General features: G+C 43.7%; 1 protein-coding gene, 1 long non-coding RNA gene and 1 pseudogene across 4 annotated transcripts in view; 2 read left to right on the top strand and 1 right to left on the bottom strand.

The window, feature by feature from the left end:
- Window positions 1-24,579, top strand: part of stg (string) — a 151,728-nt gene that overhangs the window by 13,692 nt on the left and 113,457 nt on the right. For all 3 annotated transcript variants that reach the window (XM_089578437.1, XM_089578438.1, XM_089578439.1), the window contains one exon: window positions 23,397-23,442. In XM_089578437.1, the coding sequence (XP_089434563.1) occupies window positions 23,397-23,442 (46 nt within the window). The remainder of the gene's footprint in view (window positions 1-23,396; window positions 23,443-24,579) is intronic.
- Window positions 1,642-24,539, bottom strand: LOC149349476 (uncharacterized). The gene is made up of 3 exons (XR_016290095.1): window positions 24,098-24,539; window positions 7,490-7,577; window positions 1,642-5,950 (listed from the first exon to the last, which is right to left on the bottom strand). It is a non-coding gene; the product is annotated as an uncharacterized LOC149349476 (long non-coding RNA).
- Window positions 11,464-12,870, top strand: LOC149349477 (uncharacterized; annotated as a pseudogene).

The following is a 24,579-nucleotide window of genomic DNA, read 5'->3' as shown; positions in this document are numbered from 1 at the left end:
GAGTCTGAGATTGTGGATAATTCGGTATGTTTGGAAGTTCTCTGCAGCATATTGATATTGATGTTTCCACCAAACACTAATGTATAGTTACGGGTCGAAACAAATGAAAAGAGTTCAGCTAGTAGCAGTAAAGACCTTTCAGCAAACACATCAGGGGGTCTGTAAAGGACAAAAAGAATAATGCTTCCCGATTTCACACAAGCCATTTCTGAATTGGGCTTGGGCTGAGAAAGCTCAATGTTTTCGTGACTTATTCCTTCTTTCAAATTTTAGCAAATGCCACCACCTCTTTTTGTTTTCCTATTTAAAAAGATACTGCTGTACCCTTCGAGATTAAACACATCATTGTCAGCTGTGAATGTGGTATTCAGTTCTTTCAGAAAGACACAGAATTCATTGTATTTGTTTTGTGCTCACTGCATATTCAAATGCAAAAATGTAAGAGGTGACACTGGCAATTCTTTGAACAGTAGATTACAATCAGACGGAGAAATGAAAATTATCCGTGACTGTGGAAAAAAGGCACAAGCACCAGCTAGGGAAATACAATACCAGACTAGCAAGGTCGTCCTCTTGTTTGGTCACACTAACAGAACACCCATCCATTTCATGGAGGAAAACCTTGCCATTTCTACACCAGGCTTACTTATATCCATTTTGTTTTGCCCACTGTTCGGTTGCAAAGAGTAGTTTTCTGATTGCATTCGACAAGTTCTTGGTCATGAACAGAAAGGAAGTCTTCTCCGTGAGGATCTTTCTTTTGGAAAGCCAGTTACCTTGCTCTGACTGATTCAGAAAATGGATAACACCTGCCTCCTTGCCTTCCTTTGTCGGAAACCTGTGCAGTGCCCCTGTTCGAGTGGCAGTCAGTTCTGGCACACTAATTACCTTAGCAGCTTCATTTACCTTGTTTAATAGGTCCTCATCATCTGTTTTGGGAGCCCATGAATCTCGAGGTTCACGCACCTTCCTCTCCTTTCCAACTCATCAACAGTTGCATGAAGAGTGGCAACATGTGGGATTATTGTTCTTCCTTTCAATTTGTTCTACTCGCTTATTGAGTTGCTGAAGTTCCTGGTCTTGCCTCTTCATGATTGCGAGAATTTCATCATATTTAGAAGACATCATGGCAATAGAAGATTCAGTGTTGTCAACCTTCTGCGGCAGGGCCCCCGTGACTCTAGCTTAGTGATAATATTGGCAAGAGCGGTTTGAACATCAAGCATCTGGCTTGATTTTGTAGTGGTGCCTCCACGCAGCCTTGTAGTACTATAAGTAAGGTATACTTCCACTACTTGTTTAGTGAACCTTGCTTTAATTTTAACATCGCCCCAGTCATGCCGGAACATTTTTCAGTGTGGTAACCATGATTACACTCCGTGCATTTCAGGAACCTGGTCACTGGGAGCCCTTTGTTGCAGGCCAAGCATACCGTATTTACTCGCGTAATAGGCGCACTCGCATAATAGGCGCACCCCTAGTTAGGGCGCGAAAAATCAGATTTTTTTATTTCCGCGCATAATAGGCGCACCCCGAACTTGGCACTGTGATCAATACTGTATTTACACGATTGCAAGCCGACGCCTCGCCACCCCCCCCCCCCCCCCCCCGCTTCCCAATCTTTATTTTAACAAAGTTTTTGCTGAACTGCCGCACTTCTCGGCCACGTCGTATTTTCCGACCTGCCCCACGCTTGCCGCGTTCGAGAGCAAACTCCCAGCCATGTAGCTGTTAAGGTGCTTGCCCGTCGAGCTAAAACATCAACGCTCTCCGCGGCAAAGCCATAAACCACGATAACTATCGCGCTACCGCAAATCCCGGCACTTGAAAGCAACAAAAAAAAAAAAAAAAACGAGCTGGAGATGCTGATGGCGATATAGATAGCGAAAGCTCGGGGCGGAGGAACGCGATGATGATGATGATAAGCTTGGCCTTGGGCGCCCTCCTGGGCGGCGTCTGGAAGCTCCTGCGCGCGTGTGTGGCCTCCGCGATCAAGCGCCCGTTGCGCGCAGCCGGAGCCGATCGCGGAGGCCTCGGCGCGGCGCGTGCATTCCTAAGGCTATTCCCGCGTGTGTCGTGGAAAGTTTCGGTGCAACCCTTACACGGATCTTTTTTTTTTTTCTTAACATTTTCTTCGCGAAAACGGGGTGCGGCCCGTACACGAGTGCGTTTACGCAGTGTGTTCAATTTTGCGAGTCGAAAAATTTCCGGAAATTTTACCCCGCGTAATAGGCGCACCCCGAACTTTGAGCCGGATTTTCTGGAAAAAAAGTGCGCCTATTATGCGAGTAAATACGGTACTTTAGTAAGCATAATGAAACAGTCACTTTCAAAACTGATTTTGACGAGTCAAGCGCTGCTCACAAAGCATCAAAACAGTTTTCACCAACCGGCACAAAGTAGAAATACACGAAGAATCTGCCCCTGTCCTTCTGCCGCTACCACCGCTGCCACCACTGCCAGAATGAAAGGCTCCGTGGTACAACACCAGTTGAACAGTTCGCTTTCAGAAGATTCCGTCGATAATGCCGAGGGTTGGTGAATTCTGGTGCAGCTGTATGGATAATCTTGATACGTCCATTGGTGTGGCAGGCTAATGCGAGCAAAGGCAAATCCGTGCTGAAGGTTATGCAGGGCCAAAGAAAGTCGGTGACTGGGGTTATTGTACAAAGTAGAAATGCACGAAAAATTGGCCCACGTCCTTGTGTCACCGCTACCGCTGCGTTGACGATGCAGTACAGGAGTTTCAGTGACTTGATGTGCCGACACACGGATAGAGGGGGTTAACAGAAAAAAGCACAAAAGGGTGAGAAATGAACATAGTGACGATATGTGAACTGAACTGATAATCTGTGAATGCTGTCAGTGAGGTTAATGGCATAATATTTGAGGGTTCCAGGTAAGAGATGCATAATCGAGTATGGTATGAATTAAAGATTTCTACATTAATAGCTGAGTCTGTTTTGGAGCATCGGGGAAGTTGGGCCTCAAGACCCCAAGATTTTTAAGTGCTTTAATGAAAATGAAATTTATGTTTTGACCAGGAGATGTCAGTGGTAAATATGATGCCAAGGTACTTATATTTTAGAACCCTGTGCAGTGATGAGTCATTGGAAGTGTAATTTAAAAGTAGAGGAAGTGGGCTGTTAATGAAAGACATAACCACTGTTTTAGCAAAATTCGTCAATTTCTTTTCTACTGTGAACATCAAAAAATTGGAATCCTCTTGCCTTCGAAATTATTACCATCTGTGGTAATGTGCGATTTAAAAATGTCTCATTTCCTCCTCTGTGTTGTTGCATACTGTAAAATAATGGTTATTATTCCATGTATGTACGTGCCTAGTTTTTTAGAAACTGTTTCTGTTTTGTTTCAGTCAGTCACACGTGCTTGTGATGACCACATAAATCAGTTAATTTTATGTCTTCTGTGCAGCATTTCGAATATGCAGTGAGTGCTTCTTGTGTTCCTAGCTGTGTGCACCTATTGTGAGGCAAAAATTGCAAATTAAACAAGTTAATGCTGATGTGAGAGTAAAAATTATGCTGCACATAACAAAAGCAAGACATCACAGTACCAAGCAGAACATCTCAATATCGGCAACAGCAGCAGTACTCCAAGGGCTCTTGATGCTGTCATCCAACATGGGAAAGCACATATTGTTCTAGGTTAGGGGTACCGAGCTCATTTCACCATGTGGGCTGCTGCACTTTCGATTTCTGCGGGCCAGTGCATGGAATGGAGAGGGGTGGGAAGAGGGGAGGAGGCAGAGCCCCCATCGTACCACCTCAGATGCAGCAAAATTCAAATGCTGACTCAAAGCTTGGGATAGTGCGAAGTTAGATTTCTACCACTGGATTTCCATAGAAAGCTTGTCAGGCTGTTCACTTCCAATTAAAACACCAACGCGTCCATGCCAAGCAGTGATAAGGAGGTGAAATATGGATGGAGAAGAAACCGAGACGTTACTAGATCGGTGCTTCCAGAAGAATGATTGAAATTTTTGAAATTGAAATTTGAAATTGTGTAGCATAGCCAGTGGGATCCGCGCAAATATGCAGTGTCTGTACGCAATTTAAATGTGAAATCGGCTGGTGATGGCGACACCTTTATTCTTTTTTTTGTCTTTTCTAGCTTATAAAAGAGCTGTTTTGGGCTAGAGTAGTCTCCTTATCGTTAGTATATGGTAGTGTTTCAATACAGGTAAGCATTAATTTGTCCTCAGTGTCCCGTTTATAGCAGTAGTGGGTTGCTCTAATGTCATGTTTGTTTAATTTATCTGGGAGAATATAGTGATTTAACCTGTTAAAACATTTGCTAAAGTCAACAAACATTCAAAGTGTGAATAGTTTTCTATTTTTTTTTAGGATAAACTTCCACAATTTGAGTGAAGTAGGTTCAGCGGATTGTTCATGACTAAAAACAAACCTCGGCTTCGAAAGCAGAAAATTAAGAAAGAAGGATTCTTAACTTTTGAACAGAAGTTTTTTTTTTCTTTTGTTAGAGTTAAAAAAAAATTCAGGGTAAGCAATTGCGCCGCTTATTGTGTTCGGAACCTTGCTTGTGAATAAGTAATATTTTTGAATTTTAAACTGCTATGGAAAACATAAAAGGTGAAAGCGATGAGTGGCCAGCATACGGTGGCGCAGGTGCAATGATGTCAGCAGGCGGTTTTGAAGGTTTAACTAATAATCCTTCCTTGTTATAACTAAATTTTGTTTATTGCCACCAAACACTTTCTATTTTTTCAATTCCGCATGAAACGCTCTTCTTTCAGTTAAAGCGACACTGAGGACAATTCCACCAATTTTTATTCTGAGTAAAAATTGATTCTGTGGCTCTGTCTAGGTTGTGGCAGCATTTGTTGCTGAGAAAAATTGGAGTAACAAAAAATTCCCGCTGCTCGATTGAAACTCTGCATGCCTACTTTGAAGAGAACTCTGTGATCATCGTTTTGAAGGGAATCGCAATGTAGCCTAGCCGCATTCACGAAAACTGTGTCAATGCACAGCAGTGTACTTTTGAAATCAGCCAGTGGTGGCGATACCTGCCTTTCACATTTCGGCTTTTTCTAGCTTCCCTGGTGGCTAGGGTTAACCTTGCGTGCAGTGACTACCCTGAGTTGCCCCATATTTGGTTATAGTCATGGTGTACAGCTGGCGTGGGCAGGACTTGCTTGCAAGCTCCTGTCCCGTCCCCTCATTGGGCTCCATGGTATGTGGCTGGCACCACAGCCGAACAATACAGTTTGTTTTATGGCTGCTCCTGCCACACAAAATGGTCGCTTTCCAAAAAGAGTGCAGACCAATGTCACAGCAGCATTCCTGCAAAAAACAAAAGAAATCTTCCCAAGACACCACGTGGTACACAGTGAAGTAGCAGACAAGCAAGCGAGAATCATCTTGCCTTTCATTGTTCCCAAAAAGGTGATGAAGCTGGCCAACGGCGACCTGCTCCTTCAGATCCGGGACAAAGCGCAGTATTCCAAGCTCTCAAGTATAGTAACCTTTGGAGACATACCTGTTTCCATCAGTGCCCATAGGTCCCTCCAATACTGTCAAGTGTGTTATTTCTGAACATGATTTTGTTACCCTGACTGAACATGAAATGTTGGAGGGCCTCAGAGACCAGAACCTCACAAATGTCTATCGTATGAAAATCCGGAACGACAAGGAAATACCGACGAAACACTTAGTCCTGACATTTGCCTCCAGCCAACTTCCCGTATCCATAGAAGCAGGGTATATGAAAATAACTGTAAGACCATACATTCCAAATTCCCGACGGTGCTTCAAGTGTCAAAGATTCGGCCATTGCTCTCAGAGCTGTCACAGCCGCCAAACTTGTGCCAAATGTGCATCCAATGAACACCAATCTGATGTCTGCAACACAGTGCCAAATGTGCAAACTGTGAAGGGGACCACCCCGTATACTCAAGGTCATGCCCATCCTGGAAGAAAGAGATAAGAACTATTAAAACTAAGGAAAACATAACATCTCGAGAAGCCTGAAAACGATTTTCACAGACACAGGGAACATTCTTGTTCACAGCCAGAACAAACTTCACCGATGTGGTGCGACGGGGCGGGGCACCACTTCAGGCCTCGGCATCTGCCCAGGCCACACACAGTGAGCCTGAGGCAGGGTCATCCAAGCCCCCGGCAGATGCCGCAAAGGGTGCCCTGCCACCTCTGACAAACGGCTTTCCGGATTCTGGGTTGGCAGCCCGCAACGCTTTCCCCCAATCGGGTGGGGCCTACAACTCAGGCACCCGCAGCTACTCTGTGGTCCTCCAGTGCCTCTAGGGATACGATGGACACAACGCCAGGATCGCCCCCGCTTTCAGCGGAGGTGTAGCTCTCTTGACCGAAAAAAAGAAAGGAAAAAAAAAAAAAGTCCAATAATGGGCTCAAAAACTCCAGAGACTTCGTTTTTAAGTACTATCGCGCTCAATATGAGTTGCAACGCGCGGTCATCGACCGGGGCTTGTTCCGTGGCGTGCCTCCTCCAAACAGTCGCTCGGAATTCTGGGAGAAACTGCTGTTCCAGGAAACAACAGCACCCCCGCACAGGAAGAAGTTTCTCCCAGAATTCCGAGCGACTGTTTGGAGGAAGCACACCACGGAACGAGCCCCGGTCGATGACCGCGCGTTGCAACTCATATTGAGCGCGATAGTACACCCCCCAAAACTCATTTAACATGAGATTTTTAATCCACTGGAATTGCTGTGGATTTTAAAAAAAACTACAGAAATGTAAAAGATATTTTGAACTTGCTTTGTCCGGTCGTCCTATGTCTACAAAAGACCTACTTAGGACCTTTACAAAAAAATATTCTAAAGAGGCATGAAGTCTTTCGGTGTGACCGAGAGCAAGCAAATAGACTGTCCAGAGGGGCTGCTATCGTTTTCCAGAGTGTTGTTGCAACTCACGAAATAAACCTTAACACCAAATATGAAGCTGTAGCAGTCACCATCCTTAATTTTAAAACAATAATAATACGCTCGGTATATCTTCAGCCACATCTATCAGTAACATCACATGCCTTAAAAGCACTTTTTGAACAGGTGCCAGAGCCATATCTGGTAGTGGGGGATTTTAACGCACACTCCTCTTTTTGGGGTAGTGAACAAACGGACACTGGAGGCTGTATTTTCGATTTTATTCTGTGCAATAATGTGGGCCTACTGAATACGGGAAAACACATGTACTGCTCTCCAGGAACTGGAAGAATAAGCTGCTTGGATTTATCTTTTAGTTTGCTATCTGTTTTTATGAATTTTAAGCGGGATGTCCTAGTTACCCCGTGTGGAAGTGATCATTTGGCTGTCAGTATCAGCCTGTCATTCTCATCATCACTTATCCTGACCAAACCTTGCCGTTAGAAGTTGAATCTAGCCGACTGGGCACTTTTTTGAGAAAAAAGCCAGTGTGGAGAAAATATTTTCAGATGATTGCGATATGACGAACTGAATGAAATGTTCACAACCTGTATAACCATTGCTGCACGGCTGTCTATTCATCAATCCTTGGGAGTGGTGCGATAAAATCATGAAGTTTGGTACACACAGGAGTGTCTAGAAGCGAAAAAGAAAGAAAACAAAGCGTTGGGCATTTTCCATAGATACCTAACACATGAAAACTTATCATTTTGAAAAAGGCAAGAGTACAAGCACAGTATATTTGGCGCAATGCCCAGAAAACAGCATGGAAAGCTTATGTGTCTTCTATAAACAGCTCAACCACATTAAAAAATATGTGAGAGCAGGTTCGAAAACTAAATGGCAGCTACTCATCCTTCACAATTCCTCTTTTGAAAACACCTGGAACACAAACAAGTATAGGGGAACAGGTGGACAATTGGGGGAGCACGGTTTCAAGTTCGCTGCGGTTTCAAGTTCTTCACACTATAGCCAGTCATTTATAAAATACAAAAACACAGCCTAAGAACAGACTTCCAACAAGCGGAAGTGTTAATGAAAAGAACAATAATCTAACTACCCTCCAAAAAATCTGTAGAGTACTGTCTGCTGGGAAAAAAACTGCTCCAGGACCCGACCGGTACACTACGAAATGCTTGCCCATCTTTCCCAGCCTGCTGTAGAGGCCCTATTAAATTTCTGTAACAAAATATTCACAGAAGGAAAAATACCTAAGGAGTGGAAAAGACCCGTTATAGTAGCATTGCTTAAGCCTGGAAAATCTCCAGCTTCCCCTAGTACTTGTAGGCCAATAGCCCTTGCAAGCTGTCTCGCCAAATCTTTTGAAAGTCTCCTGAATATAAGATTAACTTTTGTCCTTGAAGCTCGTGAGCTTCTTGACATCCATCAGTGTGATCTCAAAAAGGCATGCTCAACAACTGACCGTCTAGTTCGCCTTGAAGATAGTCAGAGAAACTTTTGTACACAAACAACACTGCCTTGCTGTTTTTTTTTATCTGGAGAAAGCATCTGACACAACCTAGAGGTTCGGAATTCTTTGCGACCTAGCAGAGCTTGGCATCCGTGGCAGGGCATTAAACTACCTAAATGATTTCCTGTCCAACCGTTCCTTTCACGTGTGTCTAGGCTCAACCCTCTCAGGGAACTTCATTCAAGAAAATGGAGTACTCTTTGTTATAAAAGTGAATTCCAAAGCCAAAGTAATTCCGAAGTTCATCATGTATTCAGTCTACGTTGATGATCTTCAAATAGCCTGCACATGCTCAAACAGCAACATGCGAGAGGCAAATACAGTTGACAATAAACAAACTAGTGATATGTGCAGATAGCAATAGTTTCCAGTTGTCCACACAGAAAACAGTGGCCGTTCTGTTCTTGCTCAGACGAGGCCTACAGACCAACCCCACCTTACACCTAAACGAAAGCGAATTACCTGTAAAAAACTAACATAAATTTTTAAGCATTACATTTGACAAAAAACTCGACTTTTCTACCTCACATTAATGTTCTCAAAAAGAAGGCCTCACGGTCCCTGAATTACTCAAAGTACTTTCACGAAAACACTGGGGATCCGATAGAACATGTCTTCTACAAATCTACCGCTCTGTAGTGCGCTCTTCCTTAGATTATGGATGTGTAGTTTATGGGTCAGCGAGATCATCTTACCTTAAGTGACTGGATCCGATACAAAACCTAGGTTTGCGGCTTTCAACTGGTGTATACAGAACATCCCCTGTGAATAGCCTTTACGTCGAAACAGACAAACCTCCCCTCACAGATAGGAGAATAACGCTTATGTGCGCATATGTACTAAAGATAAAGTCCGTAACGAAACACCTTTGTTATCCCATAGTTACAAAGAGCCCTTCCAAGACTCTTCAATAATAAGCCCCAACCAGTAAGGCCTCTGTTATTATGCTTCGAAGATAAATGTCAAGAGTTAGGATTGCTAGAAGCCCTACCTGACATTTGCCCAAAGACACAATCCACTGCTGCCATGGTACAGCTTATCCTCTGTGTTTGACTTCACATTAACACACTTTCGCAAAAAACAAAAGCCACATGAACACATACTACAGAAATATTTGGCTTGTAAAGAAAAATATGCAAGCTGCAGAGAACTTTACACACATGGCTCAAAATCGAGAAAATGTCAGGAGTGCTGCAGCACAAGGAAATTGAGAAAAAAAAATCTTGGGTTGCTGAATTGTGCATCAATATTCACTGCTGAATGTTATGGGCGTGTTCAGATAAGAACGGTAATCGAGGTCCCATGGCCATTTTTTGTTTTCAACGAAATTTTCATATTTGATGGGCAAATGTGTCCACACAAAGGAATTAGCCTTAGTTTTGCAAGAAACTTCGTAGTTTTCTCGGAAAAAAATCGCATGTCGCAAGATGTGGAGGAAAATGTCGTTCTTGGCACTTTGCAAAGTTGCAAGTTTGGAGCCTTATTGCATGCACAATAAATGTTTTCCGCAGATCAGCATTTTTTTAGAAACTCTTTGCAAATTGTACTATACAAAAAAAATTAAAATGTTTTCTTGCTGCGTCAATATTCTGAGTAAAAAATTGCAAACTTCGCTTCTGGAGCTATGTGATGCAAAAAAGGCACTTTTCAGGGCAGCCTTAGGGCAAGATGCCTAAAGACCTCCACACTGAACATTTTTCTCAGTATTTTTCAGCTACTTTTGCTCACCTCAGGCAAGTTCTGTAGCTCTAGACTTGACAGATATCTTTCAGTATGGCCTCAAAATTGGCCAAAGTTCAAAAGCGTCAAAAAGTGACAACTTTGGCTTGAATTTATAAAAAACATCATCGAATTTTGTTAAAATTTGCCTGAATAATCCTTAATACTTGACACTTTTAAAGCACTAGAAAAGTGTTTCATTATATTGTTTTAAATTGCAAATATAAACATAAAACTGTGATCATGTTTTTGTTATCTAGAATTGCTTATTACTGCCTCTTAGAAATAGTAGCTGTCAGAAATTTGACTAGGCTGTCAGAAATTTGGTTACATTTTATTTACCACAATATCCGAACAATTCTCAATGCTTGTAGAGCTTCTATTCTCTTGTTAGCGGCGTTCTTAACGAGTCAAGATGGGAATAAATTCGCTATTTCGCCTGATTTCTCATGAACTGACTGGTGGCGGTCAAATGTTTTTTGTATTCTCTAATTTATTCATCGTAAGGTCCATTGGTATGTAATCGATTCTTTAAAAATATTAGGTCATTAGTTGATTCTTAGAAAAAAACTTGTGTATAAAACTTAATATTAATATGTTTCTGAAGTCGATGTGTCCGAAGCTGCATCATTTATCTCTGTGTTCAGTGGTTCTATGCAGGGCACTGTCAGGAGAAAAAAATGTTATCGTCTGAGGGGAACAATTTATCTGCAAGGTTTTTAATCAGGAGGAGTTTTAATAGGGAGGCAATTTACAAATGGGATGCTGCTTCATGTGCAGATTGCAATTAAGAAAATCGTAACAAGAAATAAATGGCGGCAGTTGGTTTCGGTGTGCGCACAGTATATTGTCCAGCATGAAGCACAAACCAGATAGATAGATAGATAGATAATATGCAGGGAGAGTCAACCAAAACATTCGCAGAATTCTGCCCTGGGGAAGAAATCGTAGAAAATTTAAACTCCAGTGTCAGCCTTACCTCCGCAATGTCGCCCCTAAAGCCACCGAGCACTCTAGAAAAGTGCCTCATACTTTCCTATGCAACGTGAAAGCAGGAAGAGGTGGCAAGAGCTGTGCTGACGAAAATCCGATGGGGGATACAGGCAGCATATAATATCCCAGAGACTTCGCCTGTGTTGGAAGAAAAGTATGCACAATGCAGTAGCTGGGAATACAGCCTACATGCAGCCTACAATAGGTGTACGTCCTTTCAAGAGCGTTGCCAGCTGCTGACACTGCTACCATGCAACCTAACCGTGAAATATGTGCAGGAAGTTATTTTAGAGGCAACGAGGTACGTTATCCAAAAATCGAAAAAGATGGTTGATGAAGAAGGCATGTGGTCAACATGTATGGTCAACACAGGAGAGATTTACGAGATGTAAACTACAACAGGAAGACATTACCACCGTTTTACAATATTACACCATGGATGAACTCGACTGCTCTACACAGACTCTGAACAAAAAGTGTGTTGTCAGAATCGAAAAGGAGGGAGAGAAGGAATGGGTACCTAAACGCTTCATGACGCGGTCCTTGCGAGAAGCATACCGCCTCTACAAGCTAGCTTACCCTGCCTCCCAGGATGGCCTCACAAAATTTATATCCTTGCGTCCTAAGTGGGTGAAATGCTTGCCACAATGGGAAGTGTGTGTTTGCGTGTGCTGTGCAAACTTTCAACTGTTCCTCGTGGGACTGCAGAACGCGTCCGGAAGGTCGCTTTCTCCCGAAGATATTCAGAGTCTCTGCGTATGCCAAGAACCCACTGCGTCATGTTTCCTCAGGAATTGTGAGCAGTGTCCACAAGATGGCATTTTCACTTCGGAAAATTTTGAAATGAGCAGCGAGGATGAGGTTTTGATTGCTACATGGGAACACGGTGAGCTAGTTAAAGAAACTCTGACCGCTTCATCATTCATGAGAGAATTTCAAAGAATGGCCATGAAATGGATTCCCCACAACTATATTAGATCTGTGCAAGCAAGAGCAATACATGAAGAAAAACACAACTGCAAGAGAGGTGCAATTGTTTTGCATTTTGATTTCGCCGAAAACTGGACGGTTGTGCTTCCAGACGCAGTACAAGCGTACCATTGGCAGAAAAAGCAGGTCACCGTGTTTACGTGCGTTGTCACGTCAAGGAAATCAACTCGGAACTACGCCGTTATTTCAGACGATATGTCTCACGATTCAGCTCATGCATGCTTGGCTCTGTCGAAAATCAAAGCACACCTCGAAGACAATGCACCAATCTACACCAACATAACATATGTGAGCGACGGGGCTCCCGCTCACTTCAAGAAGAAATATCAGTTTCATGAGCTACAACGCAGTGAATGTCAAGAGACGAAATGGATGTTTTCGGCCACTGGACACTGCAAAAATGCTTGCGACGGCGTTGGTGGGCTAGTGAAACATTGAGCATCACACCACAGTTTGCGGAAGCCTGCAAGTCAGGCCATACAAACAACCAGCGGCTTCGTAGATGCAATTCAAGGAACGCTAAAAAACATCACCATTCTGGAGCTCCAACAGAGGGAGCTTGCAGACTTTCGTGAAATGAAGAAGGAAGAACGGAAAATGGCAAAGTGCCTGGAGTTCAGACGCTTCACATGTGGAAGTACGTTCAGCCAAATGAAGGCAGTGCATCCTACATGGCCTCCACAGCTGCTTCCGAATGGAAGATACTGTGATCTGGTTTGTGCTTAGTGCTGGACAATATACTGTGTGCAGACGGAAATCAACTCCTGCCGTTTATTTCTTGCAGTCTGCACATGAAGCGGCATCCCATTTGTAAATTGCCTCCCTATTAAAACTCCTCCTGATTAAAAACCTTGTAGATAAATTGTTCCCCTCAGAAGACGAAGTTTTGTCTCCTGACAGTGCCCTGTATAGAACCATTGAACACAGAGATAAATGATGCAGCTTCGGAAACGTCGATTTCAGAAACACTTTAATATGAAGTTTGATATATAACATTTTTTCTAAGAATCGACTAATGATCTAATACTTTTAAAGAATCGATTACATACCAATAGACCTTACGATGAAAAAAATTAGAGAATACAAAAAACATTTGACCGCCACCAGCCAGTTCTTGAGACATCAGGCGAAATAGTGAATTTATTCCCATTTTGACTCATTAAGAACGCCGCTAACAAGAGAATAGAAGCTCTACAAGCATTGAGAATTGTTCGGATATTGTGGTAAATAAAATGTAACCACGCTCAGTCAGTGCTAAATGAAATTTCTGACAGCTACTATTTCTAAGAGGCAATAATAAGCAATTCTAGATAACAAAAACGTGATCTCAGTTTTATGTTTACTTTTGTAATTTAAAACAATATAATAGAACACTTTTCTAGTGCCCTAAGAGTATCAAGTTTTGAGGGTTATTCAGGCAAATTTCAAACAAAATTCGATGTTTCTTTTTAAATCCAAGCCAAAGTTGTCACTTTTTGACGTTTTTGAACTTCGGCGAATTTTGAGGCCATATTGAAAAATATCTGTCAAGTCTAGAGCTACATAACTTGCCTGAGGTGAGCAAAAGTAGCTGAAAAATACTGCGAAAAATGTTCAGTGGGGAGATCTTTAGGCATCTTGCCCTAAGGCTGCCCTGAAAAGTGCCTTTTTTGCATCACATAGCTCCAGAAGCGAAGTTTGCAATTTTTTACTCAGAAGATTGACATAGCAAGAAATCCTTTTTTTTTTAAATTTTTTCGTATATTACAATTTGCAAAGAGTTTCTAAAAAAAAAATGCTGATGTGCAGAAAAAATTTATTGTGCATGCAATAAGGCTCCAAACTTGCAACTTTGCAAAGTGCCAAGAACGACATTTTCCTCCACATCTTGTGACATGCGATTTTTTTTCCGAGGAAACTACGAAGTTTCTTGCAAAACTAAGGCTAATTCCTTTGTGTGGACACATTTGCCTATCACATATGAAAATTTTGTTGAAAACAAAAAATGGTCATGGGACGTCGATTCACGTTCTTATCTGAACACGCCCTTATGCTGTGTGTGTAGCTGCGGCCAGAAGAATGAAAGTTACAATACTGAAAACAGCATAATTTACACTGACTCACTGAGCCCACTCCATACACTCATACTAGAAATGCAGCTGAGCCCCTAATCGGAAGCATAATACACAACATATAAAAAATCACAACACAAGGTAACAGGATAACACTCTGCTGGTGCCGAGCCACGTTGGAATAGTAGAGGGAAATGAGAGAGCAGACACATGCGCTTCACACACTTACAGCGGTGAAATTGAGAAAGTCAGCATGCGCCATAGAGACTGCATGAAGCTGTGCTCACTAAGCTCACTAAGTTGAAAGATAAATGGCAAGCAGCTTGGAAAAGCGAAGTTAAGAACAAACTACATTTGGTTAAGCCCATTTTGGGAAAATGGAAATCATGGAGAGATCAGAAACACTTCAAAGAAGTAATCTTTTGTCGATTTTGCATTGGACACACTCACCTGACACATAGTTTTCTGTTGACAAAACGAGACAAACCCCTATGTGAAAAATGTGGAGATGAACTCGCAGTAAACTATATTTTATTCTCATGCTCAAAACTCGAAAAAGTACAAAAAAAGTACTTCACTCAATTTTATAAGGAATGCACTCCATTTCACCCAGCGCTGCACTTAAGTGACAATGAAATTGTTGCCATGTCTTATGTTTTTAGCTTTCTAAGGGATACAGGTTTTTTTCAAAAATTGTGAATTCTTACCCTAGTGCTTTGCTTCATTTTATAATACACTTCAGTCGCTTTCTCACTTCTGAGAAGTAGACTGAGGTCTTTATTGGATTGGTTCGGAGCCTCGAGATCCTTGCCCAACCAAGGATGGCCGCTGAGGTTACTTGATCCTGTTTAATGCTTCTATTAGTAGCCATTTCTAAAATTATTTTCCTTTGTCATCACTGGGTAGTACTAACGTTTTAGGCCCTATACAGCATCGATGATTTTTCACATTTCTGTAAGTCTGCAGAAATCTTCTATACCTTGAGCATCGCGCATAATGGCCTTAGTTGCCTATGTTCCATAAAACCCAACACAACATATATATCAGCTAAAGTAGTGTCTTTGTCGTTAGACTGTGGTTATCTATTTGTAATTTAGCCCCGCCGCGGTGGCTCAGTGGTTACGGCGCTCGGCTGCTGGCCCGAAAGACGCGGGTTTGATCCCAGCCACGACAGCTGAATTTCTTGAAGGCGAAATTCTAGAGGCCCGTGTGCTGTGCGATGTCAGTGCACGTTAAAGAACCCCAGGTGGTCGAAATTTCCGGAGCCCTTCACTACGGCGTCCCTCATAGCCCGAGTTGCTTTGGGACGTTAAACCCCAATAAACCAAACCAAACTATTTGTAATTTGTCCTCTATGATCCTTTTAGAGGGAAGGGTAGCTTTAGCTAAAAATTGACAAGAACAAATGAGAGGTTTGTTTTCACAAACAAAATTGTACTAGGCTATTGGAAAGAAGAGGAAGGAAAAGAAGCTGCTCCTAGGCAACTTGGCTAGCCCTAGTATGCCAGGAAGTTAATGTAGCAGGATGCAGAGTTGACAAATGTGCAGGTTAGAAGCACTACAATATGAAAAGATAAAAATAGAAATACTAGCATGACTGAGAGAACTGTGCTCTATTGCAAGAAAGGGGAAATAAGCATAAAAATTGCCACTTTGTACGAAGGGACTAATGCATTTAAGAATGGAGGATATTCAGTTACTTGAAATGAATGAAACGAAAAGGTTCAGCTTAATACCCCTGTCACACGGGCACTTTCGATCCTCATTGAACTCGATCTGCATCGAGATTTTCGGGCACTCGAAACATCCAGTGCTACACGGGCATTTTCAATGCTCCTTGAGAAGTTTCCTTCATGTGTGTTAGGTGGAACCAAATGTTCCGCCAACAGCCATAACATGGTGATGTCCGGCAACACTGTGCAGTCGGGGGCAGCGGCAGCCAAATCCGTAGCCAGACGTGTGGCGCACCTCTGCTGCTCTGCGATAGAACCCGAGGGTCCGCAACGCCTCCGCGATTTCTGCGTAGACTGTGGCATTTCTCTTCTGGCGCCACAAATCATCTAGGCTGTCTTGCCAGCAGAAATCATCTAGGCTGTCTTGCCAGCAGAAATCATCTAGGCTGTCTTGCCAGCAGAAATCATCTAGGCTGTCTTGCCAGCAGAAATCATCTAGGCTGTCTTGCCAGCAGAAATCATCTAGGCTGTCTTGCCAGCAGAAATCATCTGGGCTGTCTTGCCAGCAGAAATCATCTGGGCTGTCTTGCCAGCAGAAATCATCTAGGCTGTCTTGCCAGCAGAAATCATCTAGGCTGTCTTGCCAGCAGTCGATGTGAGTGGCTGTCTCGTGCCCGCTCCACAGTTTGCGTGTCGATGAGCAGGAGGACACCATGTTTGTTTACACTGATGGCAAAGCTTAGAGCGGAGTGTTGAGATTATTTGTAAATATGCTTACTATAAGCCGGCATAGTGCCTGAAAATATTCTGTGTTGCATGTTAATCAGTTACAACAACAACAATTGTGGTTTTGTTTTGTTAACTAGTGTTTATTTTTATAGCTTCGTGAGAGCGAGAGTGCTTTCGATTGTGCTTGGAACCTCAAGCGCTCTTGAGGAATAGGCATCGAGTAAAGCAGGATTGAGCTCGATTGCGCTTGAAAGTGGTCGTGTGACAACTGTTGATCTGCATTGAGTTCGATGAGCATTGACTCAGTGAGGATCGAAGCAGCAATCTATGGAAAGAAAAATGATAGGTGTAACGTTAAGAGACCACAAGCGGGCAGAGTGGGTAAGGGAAGAAATGCTGATTTAAAAGATCCTAGTCAAAATCAAGAGGAAGAAATGGGCTTAGACAGGGCGTGTAATGTGAAGGCAAGGACAGGGTTAATTGGAGGGGCATGGGAGAGGTGTAGTCAGGCTGATGATGATGAAATGAATTTGTAGAGATGTGTTGTGGAACAAAGGAGTACATTAATGTGGCTGGGATAATATGGTTGTGGAAGCCTGGCCACCTGTATATACACAAACACCATGTTGTTGCCCCACAGGGGCATCTGCAGCAACCAGATGGTTAGTTGTGACACCACGGTTTCCCAAGTATCCGCAGGGACATCCCCGCAGGGGTATGTTGGTGAGCAGTGCTCTACCTTGGACCTGAGCACCCCTGCTTAGCTTTGCGTATCATTGCCATGTCTGGGTAAAAGGGGATCCTGGTGGTTGAGCCGATGCCGAGTGTTTGGACCTTTAAAACCCCTCGGCGGAGGCAACACACCACTTCGTCTCCAGCTTCCTGTAGACGGCAGCTCTGGCCTGACCCTACGGGGGGGGGGGAATCAGCAGTCGCCTTTTCCTATCCTCCCTTGTATCTTTCATATCCTGGCTTTGACAGCCAATTTCAACTTGGGCAAAGTGCGAAAATGCCTGTGTGCTTGTGATGTGAGTGCGCATTATGGAATACATGTTGGTCGAAATTAATCCGGAGCACTCCACTTCTTCACCTTTCCTAACCCAGGTATAGCTTTGGGATGCGAAACTGCATGTAATATAGCCATTCTTGTGTAAATGTAATATCCACCGAGCTTTATTAGCAGTTATGCACTTCTTGGGGTTGGCTATTGAGCTAAGATATTTTATCATCTACTTATGTTTTTCTGCACTCTATGTTTTTTTTTTTTTTTGCAAATGTATTTCCTACGGACATGCCACCTCAGTGTATCTTTTTCCGATATTGAGAGCCTTTAGCCTTCTTACAACAGAACAGTACCTGAAGCCTGCACAAATTCATGCCTTGCTCAGGTCATTTTCAGGCATTGAGCTTTTTAAGGCGTAAGTATTGCTTGCCCCATTGAGTGAAAATCCATCTTTCTGTGCATGTATGTATGCGGCGACACTTCATGGTACCCATAAAAGATGGTGGCCTCATGCAGCCTGGCAGGTGGCGGTTAAAGTAATGATTGATTGCACAAGGTTGCTCGGGAAGAGCAACCTGGATCACAAAAATTTCACCAGTGGCAGCACCTGCCATTCCAGGGCAGTGGCATACCGCTTAACCGCTGCATCACGGTGCCAGGAGTAGTATCAGGACTTCCAGGGATCTATGAATGTTTAATAGAAAACCAGTTGCGCATGTATGGGCATTAAACCCGTCAGTTATTGCATCATACTCTTAAGGCATAGTGTGGGCCGCGGTACAGGGGAGATTGCCTTCATGAAGTTTGTGCGCAGATCAGAAGGGGTGCGGCAGCGGCTACGTAGAGCTATGCAGAGATAGAATTACCAGCTGCATAGCATCGGGTTACATCATGCCGCAGAACGCGGTGATAGCATTCGCGAAGTAATTGGGCGGCCTTATGCCTTCTCACACGTAAGCAGTCTTAAGTGTCTCTGCAGACTTTTGTTATTCACATATTTTGACATTGGCCAAATGCTCTGAGGTAGCAGTGTCCTTGTTAAACTCATTAAAATTTATAGGATTAGCCGCATTGCCATATCACTAGACGGGAATGTTTCCACTAAGTGCAGTTCAGCGCAGAGTGGAATTAAAAAAATTTACTCCTGAAGTTTGTTTTTGGAATCCATTTAAGTATACTCACAGAGGCTTGCACATGAACAAGAATTGCTAGCGATGACAGCTTAATTGAAAAATTTCAAAAAAATTGGTGCCATACTGACATGTTTGTTCACAGTCAGTGTTGAATAGACCGATTTCACAAGCAGTTGCGCTACGCCACCGCCGCCGCGATGCACTCAGGGAGTTGTGGTACTCCGGCCGGCGGCCGCGTCAGCGCGGTGCGTGGCGCACGCGCGAGAAGCAGCCCTGTTTGCGTTGCCACACGGTGTTTCTCTGCGTGAATGCTGTATTTGCGGGACAAGTGCGTTCACCTGAGGTGTGTCGTGAGCTCCGACAACTGTGCGAAGCAGAGCGTCCCGGATTTTCCGTTTTCTATGAGAGAAATGTCCAAACGACATTGCGTAGAAGCTGTTCACGAGATGCAGCCGAAGAAGTGCTGTTCAGTACATTTAGCCGTACTGTCCCTGTTGATCAGTGGACAATGACAAATTTGCAAGTTCTGAACTGTATTAAATGCCTTTTACGCGGCGCTCAGCTTTGAGGCAGTCCCTTAAATTGTTAAAAAGGAGGCAATCGGATTTGCCTTCGTGCTGCGTCCTCAAGCCTTCTTTGCAGCGATTTCTGCCGTGTGCGAGGTTGTAAGGGAACAAGTGTGCTCAGATTTATTGTTATATTCAGGAATCCACAATGTTAGCTTGGTGCACGTATTCACTCCTGATGTCTCGAGCCCCCATACTAGCGATAATGCTTTCTCTATTTCACGGAATGAGAAAGCGAGGCTATAACACTGCCGAAATGTGGAATAATTTCCAATGTTTTGTTGTTCACTGGTCGTTGAGCATACATGGTATTCCAGTAACAGCCACATGTCATTTATGCCGGGATATCACCCACATTTTGTCAGTTGTTTTCGATAAAAAAGGCCATCTAGTGTTTACCAATCAGTCAACGTGTTCAGACTCGTACTGCGAAAATAGCGAAAGTGAGTCGTACGGGAGACGCCCTGGCAGAAGATTATACTAACCTAAATAAAAAAGTAATTAGTGTATCAATAATCAAAATAAAACTATTCGTCACGAAATTAAAATCCCCTAAACCCTAATGAGGCGTACTCAAAAGCTCCCCGATTGGCTTCTCCTTTTCTTATTTTGTACTGAACACAAGCATTTGTCACATCTCCATTTAGAAAAACGGCATAGCTCCCTCGAATCGCTCACCTTTCCTGCTGGTGACCCGCCGAGCACGTCGTGAATACATGTATGTGTTTACGTGAACAAAAAAAAAAAACAATCGCATGGCCGGTTTCGACCAAGGGCTATGATGAAAAAATAAAGGCAACAAACGCTGTGTGACACGTCTATAGCGAATGCCTTGGTGAATACAGCGAATACTGAAACAGCAAAATGAGGTGGCAAGAAATGTAAATACTGTCTGAAAACGTCAACTAAATCGCGTGCATCGCTATGCGTTCAAATGTTCTGCTGACAAAATTAACGAAAGCGGCGGTCAAGCGCGTTTTTATCGCCACCTGCCGCATTTTCCAAAGCAAGGTTCGAGGAACAAATGCAGCGTCGCCACCGCGGCCAGTCCACTTCATGCGGCAACTGACCACCCTCTCTGCGCTGCTCCTACCGCGATTAGCATTGCACCCCTCGAAACTCCGCCGTGGAGCCTGTTTCCTTTATAGAGCTCAACACAATAAACGAAACGGCGGAAAGCTACTGCGGCCGGCTATAATGCCAGTCAAAGCGCAAAGTAATGTAGGCTGTCGTGCAGACGACGCCACGAAGGACTACAGCCAAGATGGCGGCTGGCTACTTCCGGTAAACGCGCGCATGCGCAGTAGGCTTTGTGAAATCGGTCTATTAAAACTGCAAGTTGGGTGAGCAGCAGGCACAGGGGATATTTAAAGAAGACCCCCCCCCCCCCCCCCCTGCGTCTTCCTTCTCAAATGGTAATTTTTCTGTGGGAAACTACATGGATCCTCATTGAAATGTATAGTGGAAATAGAGCTGCCCAACCGCACCCTCCATGAGTTGCCTGTAAATTAGTGTACAGTTACAGAATACAAACAGAACATACTGAAGCTTTGACGATACAGTTAGACAGTTTGACTCTTCTGTTGTCCCATTCAAAAAGGACCAGTTGGAACTCTCAGAAGCACAAATAGAAGCACGTATAGCCAGTTGAATTTCAGTAGGTTGCAAATATGTTTTCAATTGTTGCGTTGGTCCTTTTTGACTGGGGTTTGTAGTAAAACAAAGAAAGGTTTTCGCATTGTGCAACAATACCACCTTGATCGGGGTAACTATCATTTATAGCCTGAATTTAGGCACAGCAAGTACAGCAAGGGAATATTTCCTGTTTCAGTAAGCACCATTCTGGTATTGCTGTACATTGTCTCGCTTGACTCTTCATGAAACAAGCCGCCGCGGTGGCTCATTGGTTACGGCGCTCGGCTGCTGATTCGAAAGACATTGGTTCGACCCCGGCTGGGCCGGTCGAATTTCAATGGAGGCGAAATTCTAGAGTCCTGTGTACTGTGCGATGTCAGTGCACGTTAGAGAACCCCAGCTGGTCGAAATTTCTGGAGCCCTTCACTACCACGTCCCTCATAGCCTGAGGCGCTTTGGTATGTTAAACACCTATAAACCATAAACCATCTTCATGAAATAAGTAGGACCGCAGCAGTGGCCTAGTGGTGTGAGCGTCTGCTTCGCATGCGGGAGGTGTGGGGTTCGATCCTCGGTGCCACCGGGTACCCACCGGTGGTACAATGGGTACAAGCTTTCCCCTGGCCTGGTGCTCGGCTTGTCTGGTGCGAAATCTTTGGGAAATGGACCTTTGACCCCACCTTGTGCAATGACGCTTTTTGACCAAAGCTGCCCTTGCACCATTAAAGGAGCAGACACACCAATTTTTAATTGTTTTCTTTCTTTGGAATGATGTGCAGTATGTTAGAAAAGCAGACAGTCACATGGATTGTGCCAACAAGTGGTAAATATTTTAGAATTCAGTTTTTTTTCTTTCATGCTATTTCGGTTTCAACCACGAAACAATGGCTGTGATGTACAAAACTCGTTCAGGTCACATGGGGCATGCAAAAACTGCACTATGGTTACTGCTTTCTTTGTTTTAATTCTCATCAATTCTCATGCAAGCCTGCTGAAGAGTTGGAATGGCAAACAATGAACAAGCAGAGATTATATCTGTTGCTGCATGCCTCACGCGACCTGAACAAGTCTTGTGTGTCACAGCTATCATCTGGCTTTTGAAACCGTAACTGGAACGAAACGAGAAAAAAAATGCAATAGAAAATTATTTGACTGCCGTAAGTGAATTCCACGTCGTGACTCGTGTATACCATAGCTGAGTGCGTGCATCACTCTAAAGAAAAAAATGTTTCCAAAAATTTGATGCCAGCTCCTTTAACATTCATCATCATCTCATTCTTTTTGTTTTTTATGTTATGTTTTTGTTTTGTTTTTTCTCATGAACCGTGGGAATTTCACCTTGCGCTGTGTTTACTGTTGTTGGGTTGTTGGGATTTATTGTTGTTGAGTGTTTTACTTTATGTGGACTTATTTTAACAGGTTTCTGTTTTGGTAATGAATTGCAGCCGTTGATTATTAAAGTGATGCATTAGAACGTAATGCCAACTGTTGTGACACAGTGGTGTAGCTTTGTGCATACTTTCTAATCTTACAATGAAGAGGTATATGGCTTGTGTTGTTTCTGCAATCGAGGCGAGTAAGTTTAGAGCTCTTCAACTTCCAGGAGATGAATGCTTGGTCTGCTTTGGCATTCGTTTGCGAATTTGAAGCAGGGTGGATTTATGGGGAACTTTTGGCAGGGGTGGTGGCTGGGTAGTCCTATTTACACAATGCATATGATGAGCTTTCTTGGTTTAAAATATAGCGACTAGTGCAATTTTCATGCGCAGAATTTCTTTTTTCAGTGGTTGTCTCCTTTCTTGCTTGAACCTCCCCCTGCTTTGAAATGTGTGGGCATGATTAAAACTTTGCGTATGCACAGACGAAATGGTGGCTGCAGCTGCTTCAGTAATGCATTTGCACCGCTTACCCATAGAAAGCATTTGTATTCTATTGAGGCCATCTTCTTCTTTCCCTGCTACTTGTTTCTTTTCCAAGCTAACCCAGATAATTTGTATAACCTACACAGCCATGTATACAGTTTAAGCCTTCAAAGACATTTTTAGTTGTCATTGTTATCCGGGCAAATTCTGCAGTGCAGATACCAAAGTGTTAGCACCACACGAATGCAAAAACGGTTGAAAATCTGCCGTGCAATCCCTTGAATGCATTTCTGCTTTAAAACTGCTCTTGCTTGAGAGCTGAGCTTTCTTGGCAAGGGTGCAAGTTCTGAAAATTTGGTCACACAGCTTGTAGATACCATTTGCCGATTACCTTGTCATGAGCATTATTTGAAAGTTGCCTAGTTCTTAACGTCATTGGGCTGTGGAGGAGCGTAATCTTTTGAAGGTGTGAGTTAACATTGTGAAATTCACTTCTGTGTATGCATGATGTCAGAGTATTATTTATGTGTAGTATGAGAGGTGGATTTATGGGTATGAGTGGCCTTCACTTGTTAAGCTATCCCCGTCATTTTGTTTGCTGGCTAAAAAGACATTGCTGTTCTGTTCCAGCACATATAATGAAAGATGAGGAGCCCTCACCATCCCTGCAGTGTTGGTAAGTTGCATTTTTTTATGCAGAGCTTCCTTGCTTACGATGTGAAGATTTCTGGCTGATTGTTGTGCTGGTGCATATTCACTTCTAGATTTAGACAGTTGTTCTGCATAGCGCAGAAAACTATTTGCCATTACCTTCACAAAAAATTCAGGGGGCTCTTTGACTGGTTTTCCGCACCACTTTGACTGCCTCTGCGGCACCGGATGACGTCACACATAATTAATGACTGATTACTAATTGATGACTAATTACTAGTTAATTACGCTTAAGCTTCGCCTTTAGGAGTGGAACGCGACAGCGTATTGCAGCGCTGCCAGGGAGTCCACAGAACGCTATCGCCCTTTCGGCGCGATGCCTTGCTCGTTGGAAGCACGTATGAACGCAACGCATTTCTGAGGAAAGGAAATGGCGCGGTAATTCTGTCATCTCGGTGGACACCCGAACCGCACCGTAAAGGAGGAGAGGAAGTCGGAGTGAAAGAAGAGGTGCCGTGATGAAGAAAATGTAAATTGTATTTGAGGAAATGACGCAGTAACTGTCTCACATATCTCGGTGGACATCCGTCATCCGTTTGACAGCTATCGTGTGACAGAATTTTGGCCGACAGCATGTGCTATTAAAGGCTTTCGCCTTAATATTTTCACAAGGAACACACCTGTGGCATTGAAGCCTGCAGGGTCTTCAGGTTCATTCAGCGCGCCTCCCTTTGCACTTGCTGATTCAGCGAGATACGGTGAACCATTGCAGCTGAAGGCAGTGTGGTCAAGTTTCGCGCCTCCTCATCGCACCACGCGTGCGTGTACTGAAGAACCGATCATACGTGCTGTTGAGAGGTAGCGGTAGTCATGACAGAGTGAAGCCCGCCGTGCATACGCGTGCGTTGTGCGCACTCGTGTGGCTTCATAGCTGCCGCGGCGTGAAAGAGACTTGCGCCGTGCTCCAACAGCGCGGAAAGTGCTTGCGGGGAGGCCTCATTCCTGATGTGGAAATCTACGTGCGAATGGTGCAAACTGTTACGCTGCGGGCGAGCAGTGACCTCTTGGTCAATGCTGGTCAGCGCGGAGAGACGACCGGCCGACCCGGCGGTATCTGGCGCGGCCCCGTGACACGCTGCGCAGTGCCTGCCTGCGCAGCCGA

This window comes from Amblyomma mixtum, chromosome 3, assembly GCF_055824585.1.
Source record: "Amblyomma mixtum isolate Tamu chromosome 3, ASM5582458v1, whole genome shotgun sequence".
In the NCBI taxonomy this organism is placed as follows: Eukaryota; Metazoa; Arthropoda; class Arachnida; order Ixodida; family Ixodidae; genus Amblyomma; species Amblyomma mixtum.
The sequence above is the reverse complement of the archived record's forward strand: the minus strand, read 5'-3'. Positions and strand labels throughout refer to the sequence as shown.